The sequence below is a fragment of the Thalassophryne amazonica genome, chromosome 23, assembly GCF_902500255.1.
Source record: "Thalassophryne amazonica chromosome 23, fThaAma1.1, whole genome shotgun sequence".
Taxonomy (NCBI): domain Eukaryota; kingdom Metazoa; phylum Chordata; class Actinopteri; order Batrachoidiformes; family Batrachoididae; genus Thalassophryne; species Thalassophryne amazonica.
Genome location: NC_047125.1, coordinates 27,760,443 through 27,779,742, shown reverse-complemented (window position 1 = coordinate 27,779,742; position 19,300 = coordinate 27,760,443). Strand labels below are relative to the sequence as shown.

At 39.6% G+C, this 19,300-nt stretch overlaps 3 protein-coding genes across 3 annotated transcripts in view; 1 reads left to right on the top strand and 2 right to left on the bottom strand.

The window, feature by feature from the left end:
• LOC117505499 (ATP-binding cassette sub-family E member 1-like) overlaps nt 1-19,246 on the bottom strand; it is a 28,994-nt gene extending 9,748 nt beyond the window's left edge. Inside the window, exon 1 of the mRNA XM_034165178.1 lies at nt 19,153-19,246. The gene's annotated coding sequence lies outside the window, so the exon portion shown is untranslated. The remainder of the gene's footprint in view (nt 1-19,152) is intronic.
• Nucleotides 646-6,033, top strand: LOC117505425. Its single transcript, XM_034165071.1, has 7 exons — nt 646-1,307; nt 1,427-1,616; nt 2,440-2,524; nt 3,164-3,226; nt 3,474-3,672; nt 5,547-5,825; nt 5,914-6,033. Exons 1-7 carry the CDS (start codon nt 1,002-1,004, stop codon nt 6,031-6,033), a joined length of 1,242 nt encoding a protein of 413 aa, XP_034020962.1. The 5' UTR covers nt 646-1,001.
• abce1 (ATP-binding cassette, sub-family E (OABP), member 1) lies at nt 12,392-19,295 on the bottom strand. Its single transcript, XM_034165179.1, is given in 24 exon segments — nt 12,392-12,535; nt 12,760-12,776; nt 12,779-12,820; nt 12,823-12,869; nt 12,956-13,064; nt 13,067-13,077; nt 13,228-13,370; nt 13,456-13,511; nt 13,514-13,565; nt 13,699-13,719; nt 13,721-13,757; nt 14,238-14,298; nt 15,113-15,209; nt 15,410-15,534; nt 15,622-15,743; nt 15,832-15,921; nt 16,001-16,097; nt 16,333-16,402; nt 16,674-16,811; nt 16,941-17,058; nt 17,323-17,420; nt 17,546-17,631; nt 17,703-17,844; nt 19,153-19,295. Coding segments are annotated over 23 exon segments (1,788 nt in total). The 5' UTR covers nt 17,806-17,844; nt 19,153-19,295; the 3' UTR covers nt 12,392-12,487.
• Between the last annotated feature and the right edge of the window lie 5 nt (nt 19,296-19,300).

Genomic DNA, 19,300 nt, shown 5'->3' with positions numbered 1-19,300 from the left:
CTTGATTCAGAATCTGGATGTCGATAACCTCCAAAATTTAATGAAGTCTTCAATGGCCTTATATCTATCTGTGGTGAAAATTTCATCAAAATCTGTGCAGTACTTTTGACGTAATCCTACCCAGGGGTGCTCGAGTTTGGTCCTCGAGAGCTACCTTCCTGATACTCTTAGTTGTCTCCCTGCTCCAACACACCTGAATCCAATGAAAGGCTCATTAAAAGCCTGCTAACGAGTCTTTCATTGGATTCAGATTATCAGGAAGGTAGCTCTCGAGGACAAAACATGAGCACCCCTGTAACAGACAGACAAATAAATAAATGCAAATTATTTCATTTTTTTAAACTGTGTACAAAGAAAACTTTAAAATGTTCAACTTCTGGCACACATTTATTTTTTGTTAACTAGACATGAACATTGCGCAACCAATTTGAAAACACTGTCACTGCAAGTAAATGTGTCTCATTGCTGCAACGCATCTGAACAAGATCTAACATCTATAATAAACATAATTTTAAAGATATATTGTCGAACACACTAGAAGGAATGACAGTGTAACTGTTTTACAGTATAAATATTATAAATAAATAAATAAATACCTTTGAAATGATTCCAAATGCGTAATCCACCGCATGACGTGCATGAGAGAAGCTGCAGATAATTTCTCTGATTCTGGGAGTGATGAGAGATGGTTTCATCAGCCAACTTCTGAGAACAAATGCGTCATTGGCTATGAAAGAATTATCTTAAATAACGATGCATCAAACTGGACAAAGCGGGTCGCATTGGCACGACAAACAGTGCAGGGATCCAATTCGTGCAAGTGTCAAGTTGGCTTAACACTGTGTAAAAAGAAAAGGGTAAACCATATTTGTAGTTCAAGAAAGTATGACCCTCACCAAGTTTCAACAATAATAAAATTTATTATATTTATATTTGATATCTGCAGTGAGAGCATTTCAGACCCCCTGTGGCAGCTTGTTATTTTAACTAAACTTTACCCAATGAGTCAATATGCTGATGATCTTATTCTATTCTTGTGTATGATCCTCCTCACCTCCATCAGATGCGAGTTGAACACCATGTGTACTGTTACCGGGCCTACTGTCATTGATTTCCACGGACAAGCTACTTCTGTCCAGGATCGGTGTGTGTATGAACTGATGACGCCCACCGACACACTAAACGTCAAAATACTGGCAGAGTTCCGGGAGCGTCGCCGTCGTGATATCAGCTTTTTGGACGGTGTCATTGTGCAACAGCTAGACTCAAATGTTCAAACAGTTCTGGGTCAAGTTGGGAAAGTGTGGGTAAGATAACCACTGCCAGAGTTCCTTTTTGGGCCACTTCTCTTCAGGTCCATGTTGGAGGTCATTGTTCTTTTCCCTGAAAGTCCAAACAGCTCTCCTAACACTGACTTCATTATGTGTGTTTTTTTGGATACTGTGTTTCTGCTGTGATGCAGGTTGATGGCAGATTGGTGACGCTGACCAGCACGCCTCACCTTTTCAACAACATGATGCTGTCTCAGGACCAAACTGGAGTCACCCTGCAGATATCACAGACCTACCACCTTTCTCTCTTCTTTGATGGCAACACTGCACAGATTCACATCTATGGTACAGACTAGGCATGTGAATCTCATCACTGACAATGATTCGATACACACCTCGATACACCAGCGATATGATACATATATAGCGATACTGACAATGTGATACGATTCACCCCTGTTCCCAATTCTATTTGATGTGTATTTGAGGGCAATTCAATTCCTCACAATGCGACTTGGTGAGACACGATTAGGGATGGGTATTAATAAGATTTTATCTATTTATTCAGCTTACTGATCAGATTCTTTATTGATTCCCTTATCAATAGCGCTTGTGAATTTTCTGTGTACTAACAGTCCACTTTACAGGTTTTCTACATTTTATTGAGTCTTAAAGTAAATAAATATGAAATTGGTCACTGGATCCTTGATTTTTGGACAAAAATAGAAATAAACAAAATATGTAGTCTGTCAAATATATTAATGACGTAACTCCATAGGCTCTGAGCTGAGCTCTTCAGCCGGGTGCACTGGATGTCAGTATGTAATACATAATAAATGCAGGACCTCTCATTTTAGGGGGAAAAAAACAGTTTTGGTTGGTTGTAGCTTATTGTTTGTATTCATATAAACGAAAGCAATGCATGAAATACACATAAAACTGTTTGACATCACAAAGGATTCCACAGATCAGTGTGTATGGAGAACTTCCATGTTCCAGTTTGACTGAGAGGCTTCAGAGCTGCTGCCTCGTCTGAAGAAACCTCAATGGAGTTTATGAAAGAATCACATCAGTTTTGTTTTTCATGAGTCATATTATGTTATGATGTGTGTGTCGTATTATTGTGAATCCACTTTACACTGATCAATTCTCTCTCAAGCTTTGACAGGACCTGGTCCATTAAGTCTGCAAGGTTTGTGTTCTGATTCCAGTCAGCTGAGTGAAATGAAGCAAGTGGGACTGAGCAACGCTGAGTAAGACCTCAGTTACATCCAACTTTACACAATGACACCAGTTTGATCATTTTATCTGTGTGTCACCACATTGGACTGGTTGTAAGTTTTCATGGTGACTGAAACATGGAGAAATTACATACATTTATATCCTTTATATAGACCCTCATATTTAGGGAACCTCCAGATTAATTGGACTCATTAAAATATAAATGACTTTATGTTGAATAATTTGTTGTGTATCTTTGCAGTCAGTTAAAACCTGAACCAGATCTTCAGTTCCTCGTTGTTCTTGGGTCACTGGACCACTTTGATTTTAACAGTTGAAATATTGTCCAGTTAGGTTCAGGTTGGGTTATTGACTCGGCCAACGAGCAAAACTCCAATTGGCTTCGAAACGACTCAGGTTTCTTTCACAGTCTCATTTGTGTCATTGTTGATCTGCACAGTGACGCACTTTGAGTTGTGCTACATTCAGGTGAATGTGATCATATGGATCTGTGGATTTCAGAATTCATCTCACACTTTTGGACAACAATGACAGTAGAAGAAAAAAATGTGCAGTTGGAAGCAAAATACCACAAACACTGTTTTGTTGATGATCTTTGAATCTCCTGAAAATGCTGGAACAGTGTTGATTTTCTGTTTGTTGCCCCCTAGCTGTGAGACACAGTACGATGACACTTCCAACATAACAATCGATTGCACCGTGATGTCCGAGCGGTGAGCAGAAACACACGTTATCTTGTTGACAGGTAACATCACTCCATCATACTAGAAGCATGTGCTAAATTACAGAACACGTTAAAAACATGAACACGAGCAGCTGATCCAACACCTGACCTTATTCAGGTGAATCCCGTGACTTTACGGTTATTAAACATGCTAACCACAGAACCCTGTCCGAATGCTCAAGTCGCATTCTTTTCCATATAATTTCACATTGTGCTTTTTCCATTGTGTGGAACAGCTGTGATCTCCTGATGGGGGCGCCCTTCACCACCTGTAATATCAACCCAGAGCCCTACATTCAAGTCTGCAATTACACTTTGTGCCGATATCCTGCAGTGGACGGTTTGAAGTGCCAGTTCATGGAGGCCTACGCCAGAGACTGTAGAATCCGCAGAGACGTCAACAAGGGACGGCTGGAGGTCAAGCGTCAGCTTGCCGTAAGATTGTGTTTAGTTCCACTGAGTTTGTGGATTTTCATGAAATAAAGGTTACTCCAATAAAAATCAGTGAAGAAAGGTAAGAACCACGTCAACGAGAAAGGACGAAGCAAAATGACAAAATGGAATCCACTTTCCTTGTTTTAAAAACAGTTCAGTGACAGTGTACTTCCAGTTACATTTGTGAACATGTGTGGTTTAGTAAAGCAAGAAAATAACATTCAGAATAGAAACAGTCGGTTCATCATATCCAACTCTGTGCTGTGAAAGTTCTTTTCTCACTGTACAGTTGGTTTGATAAAGAGTTGGACAAGTAGAGGTGAAGATAACTTCTGTCTGTTTCTTCAGCTGGTCCTCAGGCCCTTCTGTCAGGACCGGTCTGCAGTGATCAGGAGTTTCTGTGGTGAGAAGACAGACGGTGGTGACACTCGGTGGCTTCTGTCGAGCCATTTTTTGCCTCCAGTATGGATCAGCTTTCGGTAGGACAACTTGATACACAAGAAGACACACATCTCTGTCCTGATCCTCCGAAGATGAAAGATTTTCTTGCAGTGTGCATTATGCATCGAGACGTGCCCAACTCATCGTATTTTCTTTGTGAGTTTGGGAGGCATATCAACTTAAACTCATCATGAGAAGAAAATAATAAGGGCATCTGGTTTTAAACCGGATGCCCTTCCTTACGGAACTCCACATTACATGGAGAAACTCTACATCATGAACTAAAAGAAATAAAAATATAAAAGCTAAAATGATGGTGTGAATAAATAAGTGCACCCTTCTCTATATCACATGTAAACCATCACTTTTCCATCCAGTCTTATTCAGACGGATGCATGAATGTCTCCAAGATATTGATTATGTCTTGGACTTAATTGACATCAGTTATGAAGACATACAAACATTGTGGTAGTTGATGGTAAATCTGTATAGAGCAGACAGTTTTCAAAAACTGAGGGACCATGCAATAAGGAGACTAGTGAAGAAAGTCACCAAGACACGGAGATAAACCTGAAGAAGTTCCAGACTTCTGTGGCTGCAACTGTACAATTGTGCACAGCATTTGAATTTTGCATTCCCAGTTCTTCAGATTTATGTAGAAATGGTAAGAGAAAGCCTTTTTTTTTTTTTTTTTTTTTTAAGAAAACTTGAAAGTTCAGCTACAATTTGCCAGAAGGTACATCGGAGATGCAAGCCTAGGTTTAATCTGTTTTGTTGAAAGAAAATTCTTCTCTGTTCCACTCCACTATGACGCTATGAGTAGTAATGCAAAATCCAAAACTTCCAATCTGCACCATTTCTTCAGTTACTTTTTCTGCATTTTTTTTTATTTCTTTTAATTCATGATTTAGAGATTAGTTTTCACTGTGACTTCAAAGGGCATAATTTAAGAAATTTCTATATAAAAAGTATGATTTTTTCTGTTTACTGATTTCCTAAAAAAAATTCAAACATATATAAAAGCTCAAAGGGATCCACCAACTTTCAAGCAGCACTGTACGGCTTCCTCAATGCATCCATTATTCACTCCATGTTGCTGTGGCCTGGCAATCTGTCTCCAACTGATGCTTTCTTCTGTCCAAACTTCAACAAATAACATCCAGTTGATTGTCCAAAACGTGTATTTTTAGAATTAAGAATCCTCATGTTAAAAAACAGCACATGCTGTGGTGTGCACACGTACTTCTCTAAGTTCCTGTCTATTTTTAAACTCGACCCAGTGAAACGTGATTACAAAGTGAGTTCCACATACAGAGAAAGTTATATTTACATCTGTGTCACTGATATACTGTCCCCCCCCTCACGAGTAATTTTTAAACAGGTGTGATTTATACACTGGAAAATAAATTAATTCATGTGTGATGATTATATAGTCAATGACAGCTTTCACAGAGTCTAAACACAACCTTTATAAAGAGTTTTTCCTTTTATTTGTTGCTAATTCTGCCCCCTTTTCTGGTGGATGTTTAGGGATGCCAACTATCTGCAAAGAAAACTCTGCTTCAGTTACTTTGTGGTTGTCTCTGGAGGATTTGGGCATCGACTACTCTGCCCTACATCTGAAAAATCAGACCTGCAGGGGTCAGGTGGACAATATGACCCACATGGTGTCCTTCAGCTTTAATGGCAACACCTGTGGTACAGTGGTCACGGTGAGTTTTCATTGTCAGTCAATTCCATTTTCCAGTCTGGTGACATCTCTCACTCTTCTGGTCTTTGTGAAACTCTTTGACCCTGAAGGCCAACGACAGCCACATAATCTACGAGAACACCATTAGGTCAGAAATTACATATGGTGAGATTGTTCGCAGTGAAGAAGTGCGGACTGACTTCTCCTGCTTCTACAACAACCAGACATGAAGAGCTTATACTTTAGAGTTGATTAAAGGTGAGTCACGACTGGCTACAGCTGATTTATTTAGATTTTTTTTTTATTACTGAGATCCTGTTCTTTTTTGTCCTTGTCTTAATTATCATAATGTCTCACTGACTGAGTACTTGTGGATGATACCATGAAACGATTGACTTTGGTATTAATAGCAACACCTTGTAGCCACAGTGCATCCAGAAAGTATTCACAATGCTTCACTTTTTCCACCTTTTATGTTACAGCTGTATTCCAAAATAGATTAAACAATTTTTCCCCCCTCAAAATTCTACTCACAACACCCCATAATGACAACATGAACAAAGTTTTGTTTTTGTTTTTTTTAGATTTTTTGCATTTTTTAAAATAATAAAACTAAGAAATCACATGTACATAAGTATAATTACTGGAGTTTTCAACATGCCTGATCACAAACTGATGCCTAATTGACTTGACATTTTTTGGAGGACATGATTTGTTGGGTTCTCACTGAATTAATTTTTACCATTTTAATTTGTCTCTCTTTCTCCAGTTGTGATGGGGGTTCATTAAGTCGAACTTGATGTTTGTGAGGTATAGCACCACTCTTTTACTGTACAGGCCCTGAATGGACTGGGTCAGTGTAGATGAGTGTTTTGGACACAGACAGCCAGCATGAAGTGGAGAAACCTGGAATCAAACACATCTGTCTGTATGCATTAGTTATAAAATTAAAACATAATGCCTGTGGTTATGGTTGTGGAAAAAATTATTCTATTCTTCTGATAACTATTTTCCTCTGAAAATAGGTATTTTATCTTGTAATCTTGAATATTCTTTCTTTTTAACCAATAAAATCAGAGATGAAAAAGCAGTAAAATTCAGGCTTTTTTTTGTATTATGTGCTTTTAGTAATTTCTTGCGTCCACCTCACGTAGCCCTGAGCATATTGTTGCGTAGGGAGCAAAAACTCAGTGTAGAGCTGCTTAACTCAGCGTAGACGGCACGTCGCGATATGCAACTCTACATTGCCCCTGATGTGAAAAGGGCTTAAGACGTTCCACTGATCACTTCCTGCCAATTCCCGCTTTTGACACATCAGCCTGGGAAAGCGCCATATGGCTGTCACAAGTTATTCCTGCGGCGAACATCTGATGTGTCTGTCAAGGCGGTCTGACTGAAGCTGTGTCTCTGATGCTGGAATGACTGTACGTCAAACAGATCCTTAATGTCTGTGATGTTTTAGGTTCAATTCTCTGATGTCCCATTCACGTTTCTTGTCTCACAAACCCAGTAAAAACTTTAAGGTTTTACAAAATCATTGGTGTGTTGTGCCTGGAGGTGGCTGAGAGGGTTGGAAAAGTACTCTGAGTTTTTGATGTTATGGGTTCAAATCCCAAGAGTTCAACCTTTATTCAAAGTCAAACAAACAGTCAAAACCTGAAAAACTGACAAAAACAGCTTTCTGTAGATGGTGCAGAAGGCTGGACCACTGGTCAAAGATTTTGATATATTAGGTTCAATTCCCAGGCATCTCTCAGAAAACTAGATCTCAATCTGCAGTGAAGGAAACAAACAACATATTTACCCGACGCTCCGTCCAATCAGAGCCGGAAACCTGGATCCGGAATGTTTCTGCTCCAGGACATTTCTGTGTGCAGCAGCGGCTTGAACCGAGAAGATCTGTTTATGACACAAGAAACACGAGGAGGGAAGATTAAAGAAAAAATAATTAATACTAATTATGAGGGGAAAAAATTATAAAGATGAAAACAGTAATGAGTCAGAGGCGGAGCTAGGATTGTTTTTCTTCTTCTTGCTGTCCATTAAGTGTCGACATTGTCAAAATGTTTCAAAACAGTTGATTATTTTCTGAAGCAATGACTCATTTTGTGTTGCAAAAAGTTTGAAACACTGACTTTGTTTTGGTTGAGTGTTTTCAAACAGTGATTCATTTCCCAAAACAATTATGCTGTTTCAACACAGTGAACCATTTCTGAAGCAGTTGTGCATTTAGTGTTTCAAAACGTTTGAAACACTGAATCACTTTTTGAAGGAATCATTGCTTGAAATATTTCAGAACAACACTTGGTTTTATTTTGGCCATCATTGTCCGTGGAATATTTTAGGAGGAGGTTTAAATTCCAAATCCACCTCCTAGCTCCGCCTTTGACTGACAGATAAACGTGCACAAACCTTTTTGTTCTGCAGCTGATCGACAGACATTTTCCCACCTCCGGCACTCACTGTGGACAAAAACAGGAGTGAAAATGAAGCCTCATAATTGCACATAAATAAAATAAGGATTTGCTTGGTATTTCATGCATTTTAATTTGTTTATGGTCAACCTGATATAAATTAATTAAAAATATAAAAGCCAAGATGATGGGTTGCATAAATAATCAGCCCCCTTTGGTATAATACCTGTAAATAATCAGTTTTATTGACAGTTTCTTCAGATGAGTCAGGGGATGGATACATGAACATTTCCAAGTCCCTGAATACGTCTGGACTTTATTTACATCAGTTATGAAGAAATACAAACAGTATGGCACTCTATGGTAAATCTGTGTGGAGTAGACACTATTGAAAAACTAAGTGACTGTGCAAGAAGGAGAAGAGTGAGGAAAGCACCAAGACACCTTGACAACCCAGAAGACGTTATAGGCTTCTGTGGTTGTGATTGGAGAAATTGTGCACAGTGCAAGTTTTGGATTTTATATCCCCAGTTATACAGCTTCATGATTAAGTGGAGCAGAGGAGGATTTTCTTTCTAGAACAGTGAGGAAAGCCACCAAGACACCCAGACAACCCAGAAAAAGTTTTAGGCTTCTCTGGCTTTGATTGGAGAAATGTGCACAGTTGAAATTCTGCGTTTTGTATCTCCAGTTATACAGCTTCATGATGTAGTACAGTGGAGGGTTTTCTTTCACCAAAACATCAATCTAGGCTTGCATCTCAGATGTACCTTCCGGCAATTGTAGGTGACTTTCAGGTCTTCTTTTAAGAAAATCCTCCTCTGCTCCACTTAATCATGAAGCTGTATAACTGGGGATATAAAATCCACAACTTGCACTGTGCACAATTTCTCCAATCACAACCACAGAAGCTATAACGTCTTCTGGGTTGTCAAGGTGTCTTGGGGCTTTCCTCACTGTTCTCCTTCTTGCACAGTCACTCAGTTTTTGAGAACTGTCTACTCCACACAGATTTACCATAGAGTGCCTATTGTTTGTATTTCTTCATAACTGATGTAAATAAAGTTCAAGACATTTCAGTGACTTGGAAATGTACATGCATCCATCCCTGACTTGTCTGAAGAAAACTGGCAATTAAACTGATTATTTACAGTTACTTATGCAACCCATCATCTGGCTTTTATATTTGTAATTAATTTATATCAAGTTGTAGAGATTGGTTTTCAGTTTGAGTCTAAGGCAGATAATTATAGAAATGTTTATATGAGAAGCCTGATTTACTTTTTATATTTGAAATGCCATAAACAAATTAAAATGTGTGAAATACCAAGGGGATGAATACTTTTGCAAGCCACTGTATATAGAAATAATATGAACTCTTAGTAATTTGTTGCTTATTCATAATGATGGGTACTATAATGAACATTTTACATATACTGTGAACTGTTACTACTTTGCTGCTTATTTATAATTAGAGGTCCTGTAATGAATATTTCTACATTGTACATTGTATATGTGTCTAGTTTCATTGAATTCAAATGTTTCTATGATACTGTCATTAAATGTCTCTCGGTATATTTATAACTGCAGTTTTATACGTTATATATCTTGTCAGTGCCACATAAGCGGAGAATAAATATTTGTTGTTGTGTAAACATCACCTTTTTTAATGAAATCATCAACCACTGAAGAAAATTATTAAAATAAAATTATGTCGCAAAGATGGAGGACACAAGCGGATCGCGGAGGATCATGGGAAATGTGGACGTCAGTTGCAATCGAGCAAATCTTGAATTTTACAGTATTTCATCAAACAACTTAAGTATTTTTCGACAGAGAAAAACGCTGCTCGGTCAAAACTCAAGATCAGTAATCAGAATAAAAGATGAAGGTATTAAAACACTGATCACCAGCACTTCAGGGTCAACTCTTACCTCATGTTGGCACAAATAAAATGATTTTTCTTCTGTCTTGGAGTTTACTGTGCAATATAATTCAACACGATATTTCCAGGAAGTATCCTTGCCAAAAAAAAAAAAAAAAAAAGGTATTGACATTTCACATTTCCGGTTCCTGAGCATGTAATTTTGAAAATGGCGTCACCTTCAGACAGACTGTGGTAGTGCAAATGACAAATTTCCGCTCATGTCAAAACTAATGTCACGTTTTATCACCTGTCAGTCTCACAATTTATATTGTTGATTACTTCAATATTCTACCATATTTTTTCACCCTTGTTCTAAATGTTTAGTGTTTAATGCTGCGAGCGCGAGACCTTAAACCCGCCCAACAGACTTTAAACCAATGAAATGCAGGATCTTATGATTGATGTCTGTTTGAACCAATTAAATGCAACTACATTTAGTTTTACACCAATTTTTAAAAGTCCTTAAGCTTTTCTATTAAAACATTTTACACCTGCTGTGACGTCACAGGAGGTGAATATGGACGTTTTAACGCAAGGAATAATAATGTAATAACCTCCTTTGAATATCAAAACAAAAATATACAATATTTAGTAACCTATATATACTTGGCAATATCATACACACAAGCTAAATTCAGTCAATCTAAACCCTTCTTAAACTATGGATAATTGAAATCAACACCTACTTTAAAACTTTAAATAACATACCAAACAAAAAAGCAATAAAGACAATAAACCTAGTAAAGAACTTCAGTTTACAAGAAACCCTCTCGTACTACTCGGGTCGATGTTGTATAATATGTCTTCTGTTACTGGAATGATACCTATTAGTCATAGTGCTTGTCTGCCTGTACCCTCTTTTTTTTTTTCTTTAAAAAAGTGGAAAAAAAGAAAAAAACAAGGGAACTGACTTTAGGAATGCTGAAAATGTTCCTGCTGAAAAAAAATATTTTAATATACGCTTGGTGTCACAAGACTTTTTTATGATTAAGAACAACACAGTGTCTCTGTAATGAATAAACCTGGATGCATTTTTATGTTAAAAGTTGTTTTGCTAATATTTGTTGATATTAATCAGCATTATTACTTTTGTGGGTACTTTGGTTTTCATTGTACTTTTTGTTCTTGAACCCTCCCAGAAGTTGAAAACCTCAAAGCATCAGTTAAACATTTGGGTACAAAGAACCTGTTGGACCATGTAAGTTTTCACTTTGGGACTCAAAACCTGCAGTTTGACGTTTGAAACTCGTAAACATTTCAGGCTGAAGTTTTTGGAAGGCTGAACCACAGGGATCTTGAAACCCACACTTTATATGAACCTTTAAACTGCTTCATCCACAGGCTGCTTGGAACATCACGTATCCCCAAACTTGGAAATTTAAACCGTAAAATGTGAGTTAACTTTCAAATAGGAACCAATAACATCTTGGACCTTTCACATTTCCCATGTGGGTTTTGGACTTCAAACTTGAAGTTGATGTTTGAAGAACCACATAGCAGTAACTTCAGAATGAGTCTTTGAGAAGATGAACACCATGGGGATTTCAAATGGACAGTCTCAGGACCTCTGAATCTCAAACCTGGAACTTTCAACCTGCCTGACCCAGTGAGACAGGGGAATCAAACACTTCCACACTTGGACCTGTTGATTTAAAACTTGAACTTGTCTGTGTCTTGAACTTGGAGGTTTTAAAGTGAACCACAAGAAGCTGCTTTTTTACCTTTTTGGTGCACTTTAATTGTTGGATTTTAAAGCTCTGCTTGGATGAGGTTTGAACCAGAACCTCAAAACATCAATCATACATTTCTAACACTTCTTGCCACAGAACCACGATCACAACAGCCCACTTCCTCAGGGAATCTGATGAGTATGCAAAGATGAAGCTACAAAACACTTCCTTGAGCCTCTGCTGTTGGACCTTTTTCATTTACACTTTGACATAAAACTCAGATACAAGTTTTGATCCCAGAACCTCAATCTTTCCAGCTTCCAGTTTTCTTTGACAATGTGATTGGTGAATAAGAATGAACCTTCAAAAGGTGTCTTTGAACCTCTGCTGCAGGACCTCATGAGTTAAAATTTAAATCCAACATTCATCTGAAATGAGATTTGGACCCAGAACCACAAAATATCATTGCAGCATTTCAGAAAGGTAGCAACAGAGGTATAGACAATATAAACCATTCTGCAGCACAGAGATGATCAGAGAGAGAGAGAGAGAGAAAAAAAAAAAAAAAACTGGTCTCAGATCAGTTTATTAGCACATTGACAGTTAATGTTCCACAAAGTCATTGGTTCATGAATGAATGCACTTGCTGCAGAACGGCTGAAGACATGTCATCCTAGTCGTCCAGGAAGAAGTAGTTTCCACTCTTCTTCTGCTCCGTGTCCTGGCAACAAGAAAAACAACTTAATTCTCCAAATGCAGAAACATCACACTGACTGTGATGCTGCGTGCTAAGACCACAGCGGGTGACGGGTTGAGAGGAAAACGTAGGATCTCTACAAATCAGGTTCCTCCTTCAGAACCATGTTGAAAAGATGGAATTCATCTTCTAGCCATTATTTTAAATAATTTAGTTGTGTTTGCTTTTTTTTTTTTTTTTAAGTTTACCTTGATGGAGTTTAGCTGTTTATTCGAGGCCTGAAGTTATTCGGGTCTCGCCTGAAAGTGATTCCAGCAGCGACAGAAACCTGTTCATCCCCGCCAGTAGACTTTGAGGCCTGAACACAAAATAATTACACAATAAATATCCTGCGAGTGCACAGTGACTTTTTCGTTGTTTTTCTGACATTTCTGTTGATCCTACGTGTTAGCAGATGTATTTTTGGAGGGAATCCCATCGAACACGATGACTCTGTCAGCCAGATAAGTTGCCATGATGAAATCGTGCTCCACCACAAATGCAGTCTTCTTGCGTGGAGGATGTACCTGAAGACAAAATGCCAAAAATCACCAAACACAACGAGCGTTAAAGTCCAACAGTCTGCAGACATTTTACCATTTACTACAAATTGCAAACAGCCAAAGTCTGATGACTGTTAGTTCTTCGTGCAGGATCAAACTGTGGGCGTGTCTGACCTCTTGATGACCCTGGCAGCCATCAACCTCTGCTCGGAGTCCAGGTAGGCTGAAGGCTCGTCAATCAGATAAACGTCGGCTGGTTTGCCCAAACACAGTGTGAGGGCAACTCGCTGCAGCTCACCTCCAGACAGGTTCTGCACCTGAGGACCAACCACAGGAGACGTTTCCCCGCTGCTCCGCCCACAAACAACAATAACAAGTGCAGCCTTTACGCCGCCGACTTACATCCTGGTCAATGATGCTCTCGATCTGCAGCGGCTTCATCACATCAGTGATGAATGAGGATGCGTGTAAGCATCTCTAATCTTCTCATGCAGCAGTGCTCTGACGCTGCCCTGCTCAAAACAACAATCATGATCTGATACTTTTTATTTAGCTTTGAGACATTGTTCCAAAGCCAAAACCCCTAATGACCAGGTGTGGCCTGAAACAGGTGTCCACATTTCCCCAAACTTTGTTGACACTAACCTTAAATTTTGGGCTGATTGGTTTGAGGTTTGTAGCTGACATTCAGGAGGGAACCTCACCTGAAACAGGAAAATATCTATTTAAGAAGTATTTCACATTTTGACATAAAAGGACAAGAATCACATTTACCACAAAGCTCAGTTCTTGTGATTACTACCAACCAACCTACCAACAAGCCAACAATTCATATAATTTAAAAGAAAATCAGCAGTTTTCCCCACCAGGTCTGACAATAACTCAAAAACTAGAAAACATTATTCCTATTATGCAATAATCAATTCGTCAGTGACAACTTCGCTGTATTTAAAGTACATTTTAACCAAAAACATGTCTCATAACAGCTGAAATACTGATCATCGCTTTCTTATATTGTGAAAGAGTCCATTTGACCGACTGTGAAAATAAAACACACAATATCTTATCCAACGCTGCAATATCCAACGCTGCAGTTGGTCCGAACATTAAAATATTTTAATGGAGTACTTGCTCTGATTTTATTAGAAATCAATCATCTTTGCTGTTTTTGTGACAATAATCACCTCCGCTGTTCAGGTTGAGTCCCCCGGGCCAACATCCTGATGAAGGTCGTTTTCCCCGTCCCTAAACAAACACAAACGCATTACTACACACAGGCAAAAAAAACCTAAAAAAAAAAAAAAAAAAATCTGACATTCTACACTGCTATTAATCCAAACTGCCAGCTGGTCCAAAAGCCATATTTTAGGAAAAACAACAACAGCAACAACAATGAATGAAATGATACAAAAAAAAAAAAAAAAAAAGAGATACAAAAACAGATTTCACATTTCCAATGGTCATTAAATGCATCACGTGAACTCAACAACTGTGTGCAACAGTTATGATTCCACATCTCGTTTAAAACACACCAAATGTAAACTGATTGCTCAATAAATATTTTGTAAAGAATTAAAAATACATCTATAAATAAAATAAAAATCTGCTCTCGTGCAACTAATTGAGTCTTGAATGACTTGGCTGAGACAAATCATCACATGGCAAAATTCAGCCAATCAGGGACTAAATTTCAGGCTGAAGCAGACAGAAAAGGAAAGAACGAACATTTGAAGAGACAAAAGTAGGAATAGGAAAAAAATAAGTATATATAATATTTGCACTTAGCAATATTGTTCACCACCTGTTGGCACGTAACAAAAAAATGTGTAAACAGATTTCTCCTTTACTTTTTAAACAAATTTAAAGAAATGGTCCTTTTGGTTTTTCACTCTATGATATTATTACTGTTCAGTGCACAAAAGACACTAATGTTCTGCCAACTTGTAGCCAAGACTGTGTTTTCTCTATGACTGCAGGCCTTGCAGGTGCAGTGAAAAATGAGCCCACAGCGAGTAAAAAGAAAACTGTTCGTGGTTTGAACCACACTGCCTGTGCGTACCGTTTTCTCCAGCATCACCATGATCTCAGAGTCCCGTAAACTCTCCGCCTTTAATCGTCAGCATGAACTCGCCCATCGTCTTCTGCATGTCTGGATACTGAAACAAAGCAGCAGGTCAAAGGTCACGCATGTCGGAGTCACGCCTCTGTGTTTAACTGATATAAAGAGCTACAGTTACACTAAACATTCACAGGGGGCGCCAACATTTAAAAATTTAAATTAAGCCAGCGAATGCCCGTCTAATTCAATAATCAATATTGCGATGCAGTCGTCACGGAAATGAGACGCCAATCACACCTGGTAGTGTCTGAGCCTCTTCACTTCCTCCTCGTTGGCCGTCTCGGCCACCTTGAAGACCAGCGAGGTCTCTCGGAACCTGAGGTTCTCTGTGGGGACGTAACCGTCGAGGAAAATGTTGATCCCTGCAGGAAGTGACACAAACTGCATTGATCTAAAGCAATGGGACCGTGACGGTTTGACACGGGTTTGAAATGCACGTGGTGTGTTACCCTCTCGGACACTGAAGGGCATGGTGACGACTCCGTAAGCGCTGGGGACGCCGTAAAGACAGCAGATGAAGTCGGACAGATAGTCCAACACGCTCAGGTCATGTTCCACCACAATGATGTACCTGAAGCAGTAAAACCACAAACTTATTTTTAAGAATGTCATTAGAGAGGACAACGTGACCCGACCGATCCTTCAACACGCTGCGTCACCTGTCCGGCGTGATGAGCGAGCGGATGGTGATGGCCGCCTTCAATCTCTGTTTCACGTCCAGCTACCTGGACGGCTCGTCAAACATGAAACTGCAGAAGAAGAACAAACGCAGCGTCAGTAAACTTTCACACGTCACACCGAACGGCGATCGGCGGCAGCCTTCCTCACATGTCGGCCCTCTGGATGCAGACGACTGCGCAAGCGAACCTCTGCAGCTCTCCGCCTGACAGATCCTCCACGTTACGCTCTCTCAAGTGACTGAGATCTGCCGGCAACAACACAAAAACAACCAATCACAACACAAGTGGGATAAAACCAAGCCCAAAAAAAAAAAAAAATTCATCATGATATGTAACTGAGTCAAAAAGTGCCATACAAAAAACTTATTACTATCATTATTGCTATTGCCATAGCAACAGCACATGTTGAGGGCTTTACTGTGAAAGGTCAGCACAGGAGGTGTTATCAAAGCATGTCTAACGTGGAGTGGCGTGATTTACCGAGCTGGTCACACACGATGTCCTGTGTGTCCGTGTCATCTTTTCTGCTCAGGATGGCCCCTACTGACCCCTACAGGCGGAAATCAAGAACAACAGCTCCCATGAATTTACTGCAGCAATCCCCCCCCCCCACCCCCCCGGCCAAACAAACAGAACACTGATCATCATAATATTTAATCTTGTTCCAGCACTAAATTAAGCTCAGTAGTCATTTCAACAGTGGTACCCAAAGTGTGGGCCAGGGCCCCTGGTGGGCTGTGGGACTGAATTTCAATAATCAGAATTAATCAAACAAATCCATGTTTATTGTGTTTTTAAAACATGTGCATGCAAGTCTATACCTTGACGGTCTTTGGGATCTGGTCGACGTACTGCGGTTTGACGATGGCCCGCAGGTCGTCCTCCAGGATTTTGGTAAAGTAGTTCTGCAGCTCAGAACCTCTGAAGTAAGTTAAGATCTCCTGCCAGTCTGGAGGGTTCTGAGACAGATGAACCAGAACCACACTGAAAAGAACTGCTTGCTTCTTTTATTTTTCCACACCAACACTAAAAATCCTTTCACACTTTGCTGCCTTGCTCATAAGCTGTGGAGACATTTTAACACTCACATCATACTTCCCCAGATTGGGCTTCTGTTTTCCAGCCAGGATCTTCAAGGCTGTGGATTTTCCAATCCCATTGGTCCCAACTAAACCAAGAACCTCCCCTGGTCTTGGGATAGGCAATCTGAACCAACACACACACAGCAGAAGTACAATAAAAATCATCATCATGGCAGATTTCCACCAACACAGAACTGGATCTGTTCTGGTTCCAAGAACCTGTTTTTAAATCCCTTGGTACATTCTGGTCAACTTTCTTGGCAGGTTGATCGCAACAGGAGCAGAAACCCAGATATGGGAAATCAAAAGTGTAAACAACAAAAGCAATGTGCAGCAGTTAAAGCTCAACAGTGAAAGCAGGCCGGCGGTCGGCTCTTGTGCAGCGTACCGATGCAGCTTGAAGGAGTTGGCACAATATCTGTGTGTAGTTTCCTTCTCTAGGTTGCTGGGAAGGTTAACAATGGACAACGCTCCGAACGGACATTTCTAAAAACACAAACATCGCGTTATGGGAATAAACGGTAACATGTGACCAATCAGAAACTAAGATTTTGGGACTTCTACGTTTTCACACACAGTGAAACATGAAAATATATAAAAATCAAACGGACCTTGATGCAGATTCCACAGCCGATACACAGTGACTCTGAGATCCACACAATCTTACTCTGAGGAGTCACCTCGATGCAAAGCTTACCTACAGAAAACGTCACACACGTTTATATTTGGTCATCACAGCCCAGGCCCGACCCAGAACCCTGTACTCACCCATACGGACCACAGGACAGCTCTTCTTACACTCTTGACGACATTTCTTGGGTTTGCACTTATCGTGGTTGACGATGGCGATCCTAGTGTTTTTTTCCGCCATTATGAAGGGCAGGAATGATGGATGCTAGGATTGGTGGAGCTGAAAGACAGAGTCCAAAAAATAAATAAAAAACATCCACAAGTGTGTCAACTACCACCTAATACAGCTGCTTTCTTTACTGTCTTCTGTTTAAAACAGACTCAATCTGAGAGACTGGTTTTGACTGCAGGTTAACCATTTAGAGGTAATTTATGTACATCAGCAGGGGCGGTGGCCAAGTGCGGAAGGTCCCTGGTTCAAACCTCAACCCTGCCACATTTGTCCACGTAATGTGGACTTACTAGTCAATATCTGTGTTCATGACGCCAATAAAAACATCTGCTGTGAACCTCACCACCACTCCTGTCACTTTCACCATTTCACCAACAGGCGTCAATACGTGCCGTAGAACAAAGACGCAACTGCTGTGTGCACGACACTGTCCATATTTATTTTTATTTATACTACCTTATTTTTACTGTATTATTACAGCCTATCACGCCTCTGCCCCAAATTTGACAGTTAAATTGGACAATTTTCTTTAATCTGTTTAACTGAGATGATCCATGTCAACCATTAACTGAATATAATGGTTTTTCTTTTTTTTTTTCTTAAGTTCAACATGTGAAGTAGACAATAAGTTGTGCTTTTCTTTGTTTAAGCAGCTGCTGTTGTGACTGGTTTTTCCATTAAGGCCTGATGAGGAAGCATGAAAGCAACTTTGCATTTCCCACCAGACTCCATTTAATAATCCTTGTTTCTTGTTGACTAAGAACAGTGATCCTGCGTGCTGCAATCACACTGTCAAAAGTCTTTAAACAGTCACTAGTGTTTTTATTTACAATACGTCACACAACATTGGAACAATCCAGACCTTGTAATTACATAACGTAAAATTCTACATGTGATTTTTGTCCAGGGACGCATCGTGAATCCAAAGTCGGTATTAAACCCCATTAAAAGTCTTGACATGTGGATCAGTAGTATGCCGAATGAATGGCGGACATCTAACGAATAGATAACCTTCTTCAACGGTTTCCTTGTAGACATTTACAAATCAGATTGATCAACAACACTTTAAATTAGCCTATTTTTTATGTGATTCTGTAAAAGGGGATGCGTCAGAACTGGCAGCACTGTTACATATTAAATTTACGTGGAATTACCAGAAAACACTATTAACGTGGATTTAGAAATCTTCACTGGTAGTTACATGGTTTAACTTTACACTGAAATGTGTAATATTTATTCACTAGAGGTCGCTAACAAGTAGCTAATAATTAGCTTTCCTCCGTCACCAGCAGAGGCCCCGCATTCTTTTCTGATGTAATCTCACACAAGAGCAGGACTGTCATTTTAAGGACTAACCCTTCTCGGGCTCCAGGTAAGCAGCTCGGTTGGAGACAAACTAGAAGCGACGTTCCACACAGTTTGGGGCTTAATATTCTTTTTCTTCCAGCAACGTGCTCCGGCGCCGGCTGGAAAGACGGCACGGGCGACACGCACCCACTGTGCG

What these genes read in the sequence shown, in the direction of transcription:
- LOC117505425 (XM_034165071.1), top strand. Translation starts at nt 1,002, where the DNA reads ATGAGTCAATATGCTGATGATCTTATTCTATTCTTGTGTATGATCCTC. An exon ending in TGCACCGTGATGTCCGAGCG is followed by an intron (nt 3,227 to 3,473) that starts GTGAGCAGAAAC and finishes TGTGTGGAACAG; the next exon opens with CTGTGATCTCCTGATGGGGG. An exon ending in AGGTCAAGCGTCAGCTTGCC is followed by an intron (nt 3,673 to 5,546) that starts GTAAGATTGTGT and finishes ATGATTATATAG; the next exon opens with TCAATGACAGCTTTCACAGA.